Here is a 13,213-nt window from a genome sequence, read left to right as displayed (position 1 = left end):
TATATATATATATATATATATATATATATATATATATTTATTTATTTATATATATATTTATTTATATATATATATATATATATATATATATATATATGTATATATATATATATATATATATATATATATATATATATATATATTTATTTATATATATATATATATATATATATATATATATATATATATATATATATATATATATTTATTTATTTATTTATTTATTTATTTATTTATACTCATTTATTTTCAGAATTATCTTAGTTCAGTTCTGTGCCATTTGTATTTATATATGCCAAGGATTTTCCAGTTAAAGATAATTTTTAATATTTAATATCTATATTTATTCTCCTTTTAGGCTTTGAATAACTGATTTATACATTATTCATTTGTTTTCATTAAATATTTTTCAAAAGCTGAAAAAGATATGTACAAATCTATGAAGTATAAATTATAAAAGTAGAGTATCCTTAAAAAAATGCATGTATGTTTGATGGATTCAGTTCTACAGTTCTACATATTTAATGTTTAATTTTTCATAGTCTATAATTTTGTGATGTATAATATTTTTTTATGTTCATTTAATTTATTAATATCTAAAGATTATCATTATATATGTCAATAATTGATTTTTTTGTAAATAAATACAAAACATTTTTTTTTTGCAATATTTCCAGTTACCTCCACAATTTTGCATATTATTTAGCTAATATCAGTTTTTAAAAACACTAGAATAGAAATAGCACTGTTTGCAAATGTTTCTTTTCTTAATTGTAAGTTATGTTAGCAACTTTGGATAGAAATTTAGCTTTCAAGCACATTGGTTTGAAAAAGACACTGTTTTCTAAATTGTTCTTCAATATTACAAGTTACTTTGCATATTTGTATGGAAATTTGACTGTTGTACTTCTTTTTACGTTGCGAAAATGTTGGGATGAAAATAGTGCTTTATTTTCAAGTGTTTTCTGTAGTATTCCATGTTAATGGTTAATTTTTTTTGGACACAAAAGCTTTTAAATAGCACTAATCTACAAATCCTTCAAGAATATTTTAGAAAAATATAGTATCATCCTCTCAAAATGCCCAAAAATGTATCGTTTTATTCTAATTATTATTCTAATAATATATATTAAGAATCTGTTAGAGAAGTGCTGAAGTATAATTCTATCCTATTGACTTTTCACTGTTATTCTCCTTGATATTTATGTTTTCCCTCTTCTTACAGGCGGCAAAGTTAGCAAACTATGCCAAATACCAGCGTGTGTGTGACGTGGTGTTTGTGATATTCGGGATAATCTTCTTCGGGACGAGATTGATCATTTTCCCCTTCTGGTCAGTGTGTCTCCTGTGTGCTCGTTAATATAATTGCTCAATTAACTGTTCCGTTGACTGACTCCAGCAGAGATGAAACCCGAGCATCTGGATTCAGTGTCTGTGTTTAAGTGGAGAGCTAAATAATGAGGAAAGAAATTACTGATATATGTTTTATGTATTCAATTTTCTAAGTTACTTCCCCAAATTTGTAGAGTATTAATTGAAGTTAAATATTAATTATTATTATTATAGTATATAATTACATATAGATATTAGTTAAATATAGTACAAATTAATTTGGTAATGTTTTGTACTTTTGAACACATTGGGATTAAAACAAGAGCTTTATTTGCAAATATGTATTTCTAAAATTTTTAATTATGTTCGCAACTTTGGATTAAAAATTTAGAGTTAAGTATTGTTCTTTCGAACTTTTGGATGAAAGTAATACTTTATTTACGAATATTACTTTCTAATATTTTAAGTTATGTTCGCAGCTTTGGAAGGAAATTTAGCTAATTGTTTTGAAAACAGCACTTTTTTCGCTATTTATTTATTTATTTTTGCAATATTTTAAGTTACTTTCGCAAATTTGGATGTAAATTTTTAAGTGTAAAGATTTTGTAGTCACGTTTAGTACTTTCAAACACATTGGGATTGAAACTACGCATTTTCAGCAATATTCCAAGTTACATTTACAATTTTGGTTAGAGATTTGACTAATGTTTATATTTTTTGCAATATTCAAGTTACGATTGCAACTTTTGATAGAAATTTAGCTAATTTAAAAATTAGCTTAAGTTTTGTTCTTTCGAAAAAATTAGGATAAAAGTATAACTTTATTTGCAAATATTTCTTTTTAATATTTCAAGTTATGTTCGCAGGTTTAGAAGCAAATTTAGCTAACTGTTTTTGAAAGCAGCACTTTATTCGCAATTTTTTCATTGCAATATTTCAAGTTACTTTCGTAAACTTTGATAAAAAATTTTCATTGTAAAGATTTTCGTGGTTATGTTTAGTACTTTCGAACACATTGGGGTTGAAACTACGCATTTTCAGCAATTTTCTAAGTTACGACTACAAATTTGGATAGAAATTTAACTACTGTATATATATTTTTTTAAATATTCAAGTTACGATCGCAAATTTTGATCGAAATTTTGCTAATTTAAAAATTAGCTTAAGTTTTGTTCTTTCAAAAACAGGATAAAAATATTACTTTATTTGTGAATATTACTTTCGGAAAGTAATATTACTATTCGGAAATTTGGATAGAAATTGTGATAGTGTAAAGATTTTTGTGGTTACGTTTAGTACTTTCGAACACATTGGGATTGAATTTACGCATTTTTTGCAATATTCAAAATTACAACTACAATTTTGGATAGGAATGTAACTAATATATATATATATATATTTTTTTTTTTTGCAATATTTCAAGTTACGTTCTTAAATTTAGATTGAAAATTAGCTGATGTAAATATTGTTTGCATACGTTTTGTTCTTTGAACACATAGGAGGAAGCCACTTAATTCTCTAATGTCTTTTGCATTATAAGTTACGTCTACAACTTTTGATAGAAATTTCGCACATTTTTTAAATTAGCTTAAGTTTTGTTCTTTCGAAAACAATGGGATAAAAATAGCAATATTTTTTTCTAACATATTTTAAATTATGTTCACAGCTTTGGAAGGAAATTTAGCTAATTGTTTTGAAAACAGCACTTTATTTCCATTTTTATTTATTTATTTATTTTTTTGCTTTATTTCAAGAAACTTTTGCAAATTTGGATAGAAGTTTTGATGGTATAAAGATTTTTGTGGTTACGTTTAGTACTTTCAAACACTGGGATTATAACTACGCATTTTTTGCAATAGCTACGACTACAATTTTGGATAGAAATTTAAGTAATGTACGTATTTTTTGCAATATTTCAAGTTACGTTCTTAAATTTTGATTGAAAATTAGCTAATGAAAATATTTTTTGCATTCGTTTTGTTCTTTGAACACATTGGAGGAAGCCACTTAATTTGCTAATGTTTTTTGCAATATAAGTTACGTCTGCAACTTTGGTTAGAAATGTATGTTTTATAAATATAGTTCTGTTAAACACAGGATAAAAACTGCTTTATTTGCATTTCTAAGCTAAATATGAACCTTCATATAGAAATTTATTTTTTGCAATATTCAAATTTAAATTCATGAATTTGGTTGGAAATGTCGTCAGTGGGTTTTTAGTTCATTTATTTTCTTTCAAAGTCAGAATGGGCATTTTTCAGAAATGTTAAGTCAATTCTTCATTTGTTTTTGTGACGGTCTCAGGATCCTGAACACGACTCTGTTTGAGAGCTGGCAGATCATCGGGCCGTACCCGTCCTGGTGGCTCTTCAACTTCTTGCTGCTGGTTCTGCAGGTGCTACACATCTTCTGGTCGTATCTGATCGCTCGCATCGCCTTCAAAGCCATCGTCAGGGGAAAGGTGCGCAAAAAACAACTTCATTTTGTATTTGTTCAGTCGTGACGAATGAAATACTGTTCCCGGGTCCAAGCCTCTACTCATTTGACAACTCGATAACAGTCTCCATTTATGGCCAATGGTTATTCATATCACATACAAGGGCTGATTGACTTACGATATAAAAATAATTGTGATGTATTATGATGTTGTGATGTGTGAGAGATCTGCAGAGATCAACAGCCTGAGGTATCAAGACATTTGTGCTGCCCATTACATTACAAAACCACAGGAGAGGGCAAATTCACCAGCAGGATAGTGCTCCTTCTCATACTTCAGCCTCCATATCAAAGCTCCTGAAAGCAAAGAAGGTCAAGGTGCTCCAGGAATGGCCAGCCCAGTCACCAGACTTGAACATTATTGAGCATGTCTGGCGTAAGATGAAGGAGGAGGCATTAAAGATGAATCCAAAGAATCTTAATGAACTCTGGGAATCCTGCAAGAACGCTTTCTTTGCCATTCTAGATGACTTTATTAATACGCTGAATTAATATGTAAAATCAGAAGAGTTGTTGAATAGTATAAAGATCAACACAATAATTTTAACCTTCCTAAAATAAATCCGTCAAACTTGAAATCATTGCGATTGTGATTTTAATATTGAAATGACGCATTATCAGCGTATATTGGCACCATTTTGTTATTCACATTTGACGTCTGATGTAGAGTTTGGACCCAGAAACCGTGTCATGATGTCAGACTGAAGCAGATCAGCCTGTTTTTTTAGCTGTCAGTGAGGAGATTCTCCAGGAGTTGGTGTAGTTACGTGCGTTTCTTCTCTTTTATCTCTTTCTCTTCTGCAGAACTGGTTTGTCTTTTCCCTCTTTCGCTGGCTAGAAGATGGTTCCTGTCTTTCAGCTTCTCTCCCGATAGAAATCTGTCGCTCTATCTGCTAGTCTCTCTCTCTCTCTCTCTTTCTCTCTCTTCAGCTGTAAGTCTGCTTTCTTTACTCCTTTCCCATGATCCATTTTAAAGTAGTTTGCCGTCCCGGATCGTGGGTTTAACCTCCTGCTCTTTTGAGGGCAAGTTGAAGATTTATGTGCGAGAATTGCATATAAAATTTAGGTTACAGAGTTTTAACTTTTCTTTTTTTTTTTTTCATCCGGCAAGTTTAACTAATTGGGCAAGTGTAGGCCTAAATTCCTGATATATTATTTATAAATTTAAGACTTTCTTTTTGGAATTACATATAAACTCTCTGTCCAGTTTGCATCATAGTATATTTAGCGTGAACTCATAAACTTAATTGTTTACATTTGAATATCAGTTTAATAATTAACTAATACACTTAATGCGATGCATATTTGTCGAACATATTAAAATGAAAAAAGGGTTTTAAGCAGATTTTTGCAATATTATGGTAAATGCTAATAAATTAATGTGCAATAAACGGGTTATATTTATCATAAGATACAATAAATATCATTCTAATGCATTTTAACTGATTATATTAATTTAGTTTGTATTTTTTTGTCATGTTCATAACATTTATGATTATTTTTTGTATTTTAATTAAATTAATTAATATTTTTAGTACATGTATTTTTTTATGATTTAAATAAAATAATGATTATGATAAAATAATGAAATAAAATAAAATAATGAAAAAATGATTTAAATAAAATAAATGAATACTATATTTTTTTTATTTGAGAGCAGGAATTGTTTCTAATTGACTTATCTCACAAATATGGACACACTATGTATATTAGTTTGTTTGCATTTTTTTTTAAATAAATTTGTTTGTTTTTTTACTTCATGATGGAATGTAACTTAATGACCTTTTTGGCACTTCATGAACACAGTATAAATTAAGACTAAAAATCAACTGGAAATACAAAAATAGAGAGCAATTATTTAGCATACAATCTACGAACCATCCAAAATAGGCATAAAATAATGTAGTGTTGTCATTTTTTCATGTTTAAAAAAAAGGCAAAGCACAAAAAACATACTAAAATGAAAAAAAGTTTTAAGCAGATTTTGCAATGCTAAATGCTATATGCTAATATAATAAAATGGGTTTTTAAATGTGCAATAAACCGATTATATTTAGCATACAAATTTCAGTAAATATTCTAATGCATTTAAACTAATTGTATTAATTTAATTTGTATTTTTTAGTCATGTTCATGATTTTTTATTGAATCAGGTTTTACGACGTTGATGCTAATTTTGAGCAAATTGAATAAATGTATTTTGAAAATGATTTAAATAAAATAAAAAATGCAGTTTTTTAATTTGTGGACAAAAATCGTTTCACTTATTTGTAGTATGAACAAATTAGCTTAATTAGTTTGTTTGCATTTTATTAAAAAAAAACGTTTTTATTACAAAGTTTATTATTATTTTTTACTTCATGATGGTATGAAACTGACTTTTATGGCACTTTATGAACATGGGATAAATGAAGAATAAATTATCATGATTTTAAAAAAAAAAAGTCTCACTTTTGATTTTCAAACAGAAAATTAACTGGAAATACAATAGAGAGCAATTGTTTATTTATTAACATATATAGTGACTAATTATTTAATATTTTCATGTTTAAAAAAAAAAAGCAAATGTCATCTACACAATCAAATGCACTTGCCTTTTGTTTAATAATTGCTAAAAGGCTTATAACACTAAACTGGAAAAATCCTTCCCGCCCAGTTACATACATTGGATGCGTGATCTGATGCAGTCTATGCAAATAGAAAAGATTAGATATACAGTTTGCGGTAATACTGACAAATTTGACACTATCTGGCAACCCTTCCTCTTACACTTTAAATTAAATGATATAAATAGAATAAATATAATAAATAAAGATAATAAATAAAAATAAACAAATAAATAAACATGTATATATGTATGTGTATATGTATGCAAGTATATCGCTGACTTATTTTCCCTGCCCCTGGCATAGTTATGAATGGAGAGTGTGTGTGTGTGTTTTTTTATATATATAGTTTTATTATTATTTTATTTTCTACTGCTGTACCCTTTGAGTATTTCTATTTATATATTCTCTGTACTGTTGTTGTTGTTGTTGTTTTTTTTCCTTAATTTATGAATATGTAATTATATTGTTTTATTTAGAAAGAAAGAAAATGTGAGCAAAATTGTATTCTACCACCACATTGGAGCAGTTGATGTCAATAATTCAGTGTATCTGATGTTGTGGCTCTCTGACTAACATATTTCAATAAAAAACAGAGTTAAACTAAAAAAAAAAAAAAAAGCAAAATACATATTCTGACCTGTACTTGTAAAATAATCTCAAATACTAAGCTAGATATTTGTCTATTGTTTTCTATTGTTCAAAAATAGGTATAACCTTGTGGCTGGAAGGATAATATCATTAATCTGAAACGCATCATAGACTAAAAACATAAAAATAAAACAATTAATTGGCCTTACCTATAGTCTAAAAGAAAAACTATGAAGATTTGAGCGCAAATGCTGAAGAATTATGCTTTTAAAGCACATTACCGCCACCTAGCGGACATCCACCGACATTATTCAAAACCCTATTGATTTCCCTGCTGAATAAACGGCTTTAACCAGCCTATATTTGCTGGTTGTAGCTGGTAGGCTAGATTTTAGATGAGTTTGGGCCATTTCAGGCTGAGAAATGACCAGCCTAGCCAGTTTACACTAGGCTTACACAAACTGGTTTTAACTGGTCATTTTCCAGCCTGATCTCAGCCTGAAACAAGCCTGAAAATGGCTAAACCCCCCTCCTAAAATCAGACTGGTCGACTGGCTAAAACCAGCCAACCAGCCTATGCTGGTTTAAGCAGTTTTTGTCAGCAGGGTTGTTCACAAAAATACACATAAAAATGATTGTTAACTGTTGTTCTAGGTGTCCAAAGATGACCGCAGCGATATTGAAAGCAGCTCTGAGGAAGAAACTGAAACGACAGGCAAAGAGCGACTCAAATCTGCCTCGCCGCGAGGAGAAAACGGCACTAACGGCCATTTTGGCTCCAAAACTTGGAGCCAAAACCATAGTGAATGGTGACAATTCGTCCTCGTGGCCTTCGCACAAAGAACTCCAGTCCCAGAAATATGGCGTCGGGACTAATTCCTCATCCCCATACCTCACTCCAACAACCAAAAACACCAACTACAACATCCTGCTGCGGGATTCCTGACACTCCATGGTGGATTTTGAGGAGTTTTGTTTTGTTTTTTCCATAAAGACTGTACGGCCACTATGAGAAGCTTGTGAAAGAGAGAAACGATTAAATTAGTGATGTTTGCATTCCCTCGTTTCCTGGTTTTGGGAGACGGTTTTTCCTGCTGGAGACTTTCCTCTTCAGATTTTAATGGTTGGATGTACTTGAGTTTCCACATGCAGTTGCTTTATTTTGTTTTTTATTGGTTGTTTTTTGGTTACTGATGTGTTTGTAATTTGTTTTCCTGTGCTGGTTCTTTTTTTTTCGCCGTTTTTTATTTTGGAAAACCAAATAAGTTTATTAAAATTGAAAGCTGGGCCTTTTTTCCTGTAATAAGGCGCTTGTTGGTTTAATTTGGTGAGCTTTCACCTTCCGTTGATGTTCTGGGTAGATGTGAATGAAATAAAATAAATGCAAATAAATATAATTTATAAAGTGGAAATGATAAATTCAGGGTTCCCACGATGAACAAGTCTGTTTGTTTGTTTTTTTTTAAAGGCTTGAACTAAATAAAGTACATTTTTATAATGCAGTTGTTTGCAGATGATGGAAAATTGCTGTTTTTTGTTCGCAAGGATATTTTTATTTGTTTTATGAAAATAATATTTCAATTGTGCACCTATTTTGGCCGTCCTGAAGCAAAATCATTTAAGAATTACTGGCAAATATGTTATTTTAATTTCATTTTAGTACTTTTGATGTGTAGTTTTTCTTTCTTTTCATCAGTAATGCATTATTTTCTGATTTATTAAAACTATTTTATTTAATATTTTTATTTAATAACAATGCTAAAACACAATTTTATTGATTTTGTTTTTCAGATTTATTTTTAATTCAACTATTTAATATTTTTATTTAATAACAATACTAAAACACAATTATTTTGTTTATTTTAGATTTATTTTTAATTAAATTATTTAATATTTTTATTTAATAACAATGCTAAACCACAATTTTATTTTATTTATTTATTTTAGATTTATTTTTAATTAAATTATTTAATATTTTTATTTAATAACAATGCTAAAACACAATTATTTTATTTATTTTAGATTTATTTTTAATTAAAATATTTAATATTTTTATGTAATAACAATACTAAAACACAATTTTATTTTATTTATTTATTTTAGATTTATTTTTAATTAAATTTAATATTTTTATTTAATAACAATGCTAAAACACAATTTTTTTATTTATTTCAGATTTATTTTAAATTAAACTATTTAATATTTTTATTTAATAACAATGCTAAAACACAATTATTTTATTTATTTTAGATTTATTTTAATTAAAATATTTAATATTTTTATGTAATAACAATACTAAAACACAATTTTATTTATTTATTTTAGATTTATTTTTTTATTAAATTATTTAATATTTTTATTTAATAACAATGCTAAAATACAATTTTATTCAGATTTATTTTTAGTTAAAATATTTAATATTTTTATGTAATAACAATACTAAAACACAATTTTATTTATTTATTTTAGATTTATTTTTCATTAAATTATTTAATATTTTTATTTAATAACAATGCTAAAACACAATTATTTTATTTATTTTAGATTTATTTTTCATTAAATTATTTAATATTTTTATGTAATAACAATACTAAAACACAATTTTATTTATTTTAGATTTATTTTTCATTAAATTATTTAATATTTTTATTTAATAACAATGATAAAACACAATTTTATTTTATTCAGATTTATTTTTAATTAAAATATTTAATATTTTTATGTAATAACAATACTAAAACACAATTTTATTTATTTATTTAAGATTTATTTTTCATTAAATTATTTAATATTTTTATTTAATAACAATGCTAAAACACAATTTTATTTTATTCAGATTTATTTTTAATTAAACTATTTAATATTTTTATTTTATAACAATACTAAAACACAATTTTTTTCAAATTAATTTTTATCTAAATTATACTGTTTTATTTAATATTTTTATTTAATAACAATGCTAAAACACAATTTTATTTAGTTATTTTTTCTGATTTATTATTAATTAAATTAAACCGTTTTATTTAATATTTTAATGTAATATTTAAATAACAAAAATACTGAAATACAATCATTTCAATTTGTGTTCAGCTCTAAAATGCACTGTATGTCAAACTCAACTCCTCGAGGGCCGCAGCCCTGCACACTTTAGTTCCAACCCTAATTAAACACACCTGATCAAACTAATTGAGTCCTTCAGGCTTGTTTGAAACCTCCAGGTAAGTGTGTTGGAGCAGGGTTGGAGATAAACTGTGCAGGGCTGCGGCCCTTCAAGAATTGAGTTTGACATCCCTGACCTAAAACAATAAAAAATGTAAAAAAAAAAAAAATAATTGTGAACCACTGTGGGAACCCTGCATATTAATAAAGCAAACAGAAGTCATCGCTTTAACAAAGAACATTTAATATATTACAACACAAATCTCAATCTGAGCCACTGAACTCCACATGCATTTCCAATGAGTGCAGGTTTCTGTTGTTACACGTCTCCACATTGTCATGATCAGTGTCCATTATAGTGATGAAGTCCTCATTCTTTGATGATTTCTGAGGCCGTGTTTTCGCTCTGTGCCGCCAGCTCCAGCTGTTTCTTTCTCTGCATGTAGCGTTGAGCCCGCACGACACACAGATACCCGCCGTACACCGTCAGCAGCATCATGGAGCCCGAAAACAGCCTGTAGCCCACGTCAGCGATGCGCTTCCCGCTGACCATGATGGATCTGTGAAAATACACACAGGTGAGTCAACTATGGCATACAAGAAAATCTACACTCACCGGCCACTTTATTAGGTACACCGTACTAGTACTGGGTTGGACCCACTTTTGTGGCATAGATTCAACAATGTACTGGAAACATTCCTCAGATATTTTGGTCCATTTTGATATGATAGCATCACGCAGTTTTGTCCAGTTTTGGTGAGCCTGTGTGAATTGTAGCCTCAGTTTCCTGTTTTTAGCTGACAGGAGTGGCACCGGGTGTGGTCTTCTGCTGCTGTAGCACATCCGCCTCAAGGTTGGACGTGTTGTTCATTCAGAGATGCTCTTCTGCAGATCTCGGTTGTAACGAGTGCTTATTTGACTTACTGTTGTCTTTCTGTCAGCTGGAACCAGTCTGGCCATTCTCCCCTGACATCAACAAGGCATTTGCGCCCACAGAACTGCCGCTCAATGGATATTTTCTCTTTCTCAGACCATTCTCTGTAAATCCTAGAGATGGTTGTGCGTGAAAATCCCAGTAGATCAGCAGTTTCTGCAATACTCAGGCACCAACAGCCATGCCACATTCAAAGTCACTTAAATCCCCTTTCTTCCCCATTCTGATGCTCGGTTTGAACTGCAGCAAATCGGCTTGACCATGTCTACATGCCTAAATGAGTTGAGAAGCTGCCATGTGATTGGCTGATTAGAAATTTGCATTACAAGCAGTTAGACAGGTGTACCTCATGAAGTGGCAGGTGAGTGTATAATGTTTCGGGAATGTTAGGGGAACATTATTCAACCATTTGCTGACGATAATGTTTTTGTTTTGGAGTGTTCTGCTCTGCAAACAATGAACTTTAGCCTAATGCTCTATTTGGTTCCCAATAATTTATTTTAGAAACCAAATAACAATTGAGGTGAAGTTGGTTTTATATTCGCACATTCATTCAGTGACAACTTGCGACCTGTTCTCGATAGTTTACCATTAGGGGTGTCAAAATTAATTGTTTCTTCAATGCACTGCGATGCAGACGCGGACAATTCGGTATCGGTTCAGTAATAATCATAACCGGTTATTATGCACTGACGTCATTTATCTCCTATGCGCTCTGTCGCGAGGGAGGTGAGCGTGAGTATTTACAACACTCAGCCAACGCAGGGCCGGCCTGTGACATAGGCACCATAGGCAAATGCTAAGGTCGCTGTATATCCAGGGGGGCGCCAGAAATGAGCGTCGTACAGTTGGTTTTGTTTAAGATATTCCTGACACACATTCAGTGATAGACGGCATTAACTGAAAAACATCTTACCCTAAAAAGATCTAAAGTGTGTTTCCTACAAAAAGACAAAGCTGGTTAAAGCTGCTCCGTTTAAGCCCTCGCAATATGTGTTTAGCCGGGAGAGCTCGCGCTGAGATAAGGGACCATCGAAAAAGTGCTTCTTTTTTCCGTTTTTTTTTTTTTTTCCCGTTTTCCCTGTTGCGAGAGCTTAAGTGTGTGTGTGTGTTGGTTTGTTTGTTTGGTTCTGTCTATGTTTGTATATGTATTTGAATGAGAGACAGTGAGGTGCTGTGTGTCTGTGTGTTTATACCAGTGGTCACCAAACTTGTTCCTGGAGGGCCGGTGTCCTGCAGATTTTAGCTCCAACCCTAATCGAACACACCTGAACAAGCTAATCAAGGTCTTACTAAGTATAGTTGAAACACCCAGGCAGGTGTGTTGAGGCAAGCTAGAGCTAAATCCTGCAGGGACACCGGCTCTCCAGGACCAGGATTGGTGACCCCTGATTTATACAGACAGCTTGTTATAGCCTCCCTCCTAAAATATAACACTGTATATGGAAATATGCACCGTCAATGCACCGTGATATCGAATTGAACCGAATCGAAGGCATGATAATCGTAACCGAACCGTGAGACCAGTATAGGTTCACACCTCTATTTACCATGGTACTTTGAATGTTCAATCTGAAATCACTTGTAAGTATGACTCTAAAACAGCATTAGCACTATTCATTTGACTGTGAACAATGTTGTACTTTGATAGTCATTGGCTGCTAATATGATTTCACTATTTAGTATTTGCAAATATTATTTTTGTGAAGTTATTTTATTCAGAAGGTCAGAATGTGTGAATAAAAATAACTCTACCTCAATGAGAGTACATACTTTAACCAAAAAGTAACCATCCCAGAATGTTGCACGAAGGTTTTTGGTAACAACCTAAAAAAAGGTTTTAGGAACGTTCTCCCAACCTAGAGGGAATGCTCTATTTACATTTAATAAAACATTCTTTGCTAACCAGCAGAGATTTTTTTACACACCCTCAACACCAGCAACTTTTTTTTCTTTAGTAGAGCGTTGGAAAAAATATATATCTATTTTTAATATTAAAAAAAGCGTAGCCATGCTCATTTTTAAAACTAAACCCAATGGCTTACAGCACTCTGAGAGAAACAAAAATGAATACCTGTGGCTCTCCTGAAAACA

General features: G+C 30.3%; 2 protein-coding genes across 5 annotated transcripts in view; one reads left to right on the top strand and one right to left on the bottom strand.

The window, feature by feature from the left end:
* The window catches only part of cers5 (ceramide synthase 5), a 54,560-nt gene extending 46,033 nt beyond the window's left edge, over positions 1-8,527 (top strand). The window contains exons 8-11 of one of the 4 annotated variants that reach the window (XR_015521068.1): positions 1,226-1,332; positions 3,637-3,793; positions 4,633-5,261; positions 7,512-8,527. Coding sequence is in view for 2 of the 4 variants with exons in the window: in NM_199628.1 (NP_955922.1) it covers positions 1,226-1,332; positions 3,637-3,793; positions 7,680-7,838 (423 nt within the window). In the remaining 2 variants the exon portion in view is untranslated. 4 annotated transcript variants of the gene reach the window in all.
* A 1,880-nt stretch (positions 8,528-10,407) lies between these two features.
* Positions 10,408-13,213, bottom strand: part of cox14 (cytochrome c oxidase assembly factor COX14) — a 3,439-nt gene continuing 633 nt past the window's right edge. Inside the window, 1 exon segment of the mRNA NM_001302766.1 lies at positions 10,408-10,744. Coding sequence (NP_001289695.1) covers positions 10,555-10,737 — 183 coding nt within the window. The 5' untranslated portion in view covers positions 10,738-10,744 and the 3' untranslated portion in view covers positions 10,408-10,554.

The sequence above is a fragment of the Danio rerio genome, chromosome 22, assembly GCF_052040795.2.
Source record: "Danio rerio strain M-AB ecotype USA chromosome 22, GRCz13ab, whole genome shotgun sequence".
Classification (NCBI taxonomy): domain Eukaryota; kingdom Metazoa; phylum Chordata; class Actinopteri; order Cypriniformes; family Danionidae; genus Danio; species Danio rerio.
Note: the sequence above shows the minus strand (reverse complement) of the source record. Positions and strands in the feature narration are given on the sequence as shown.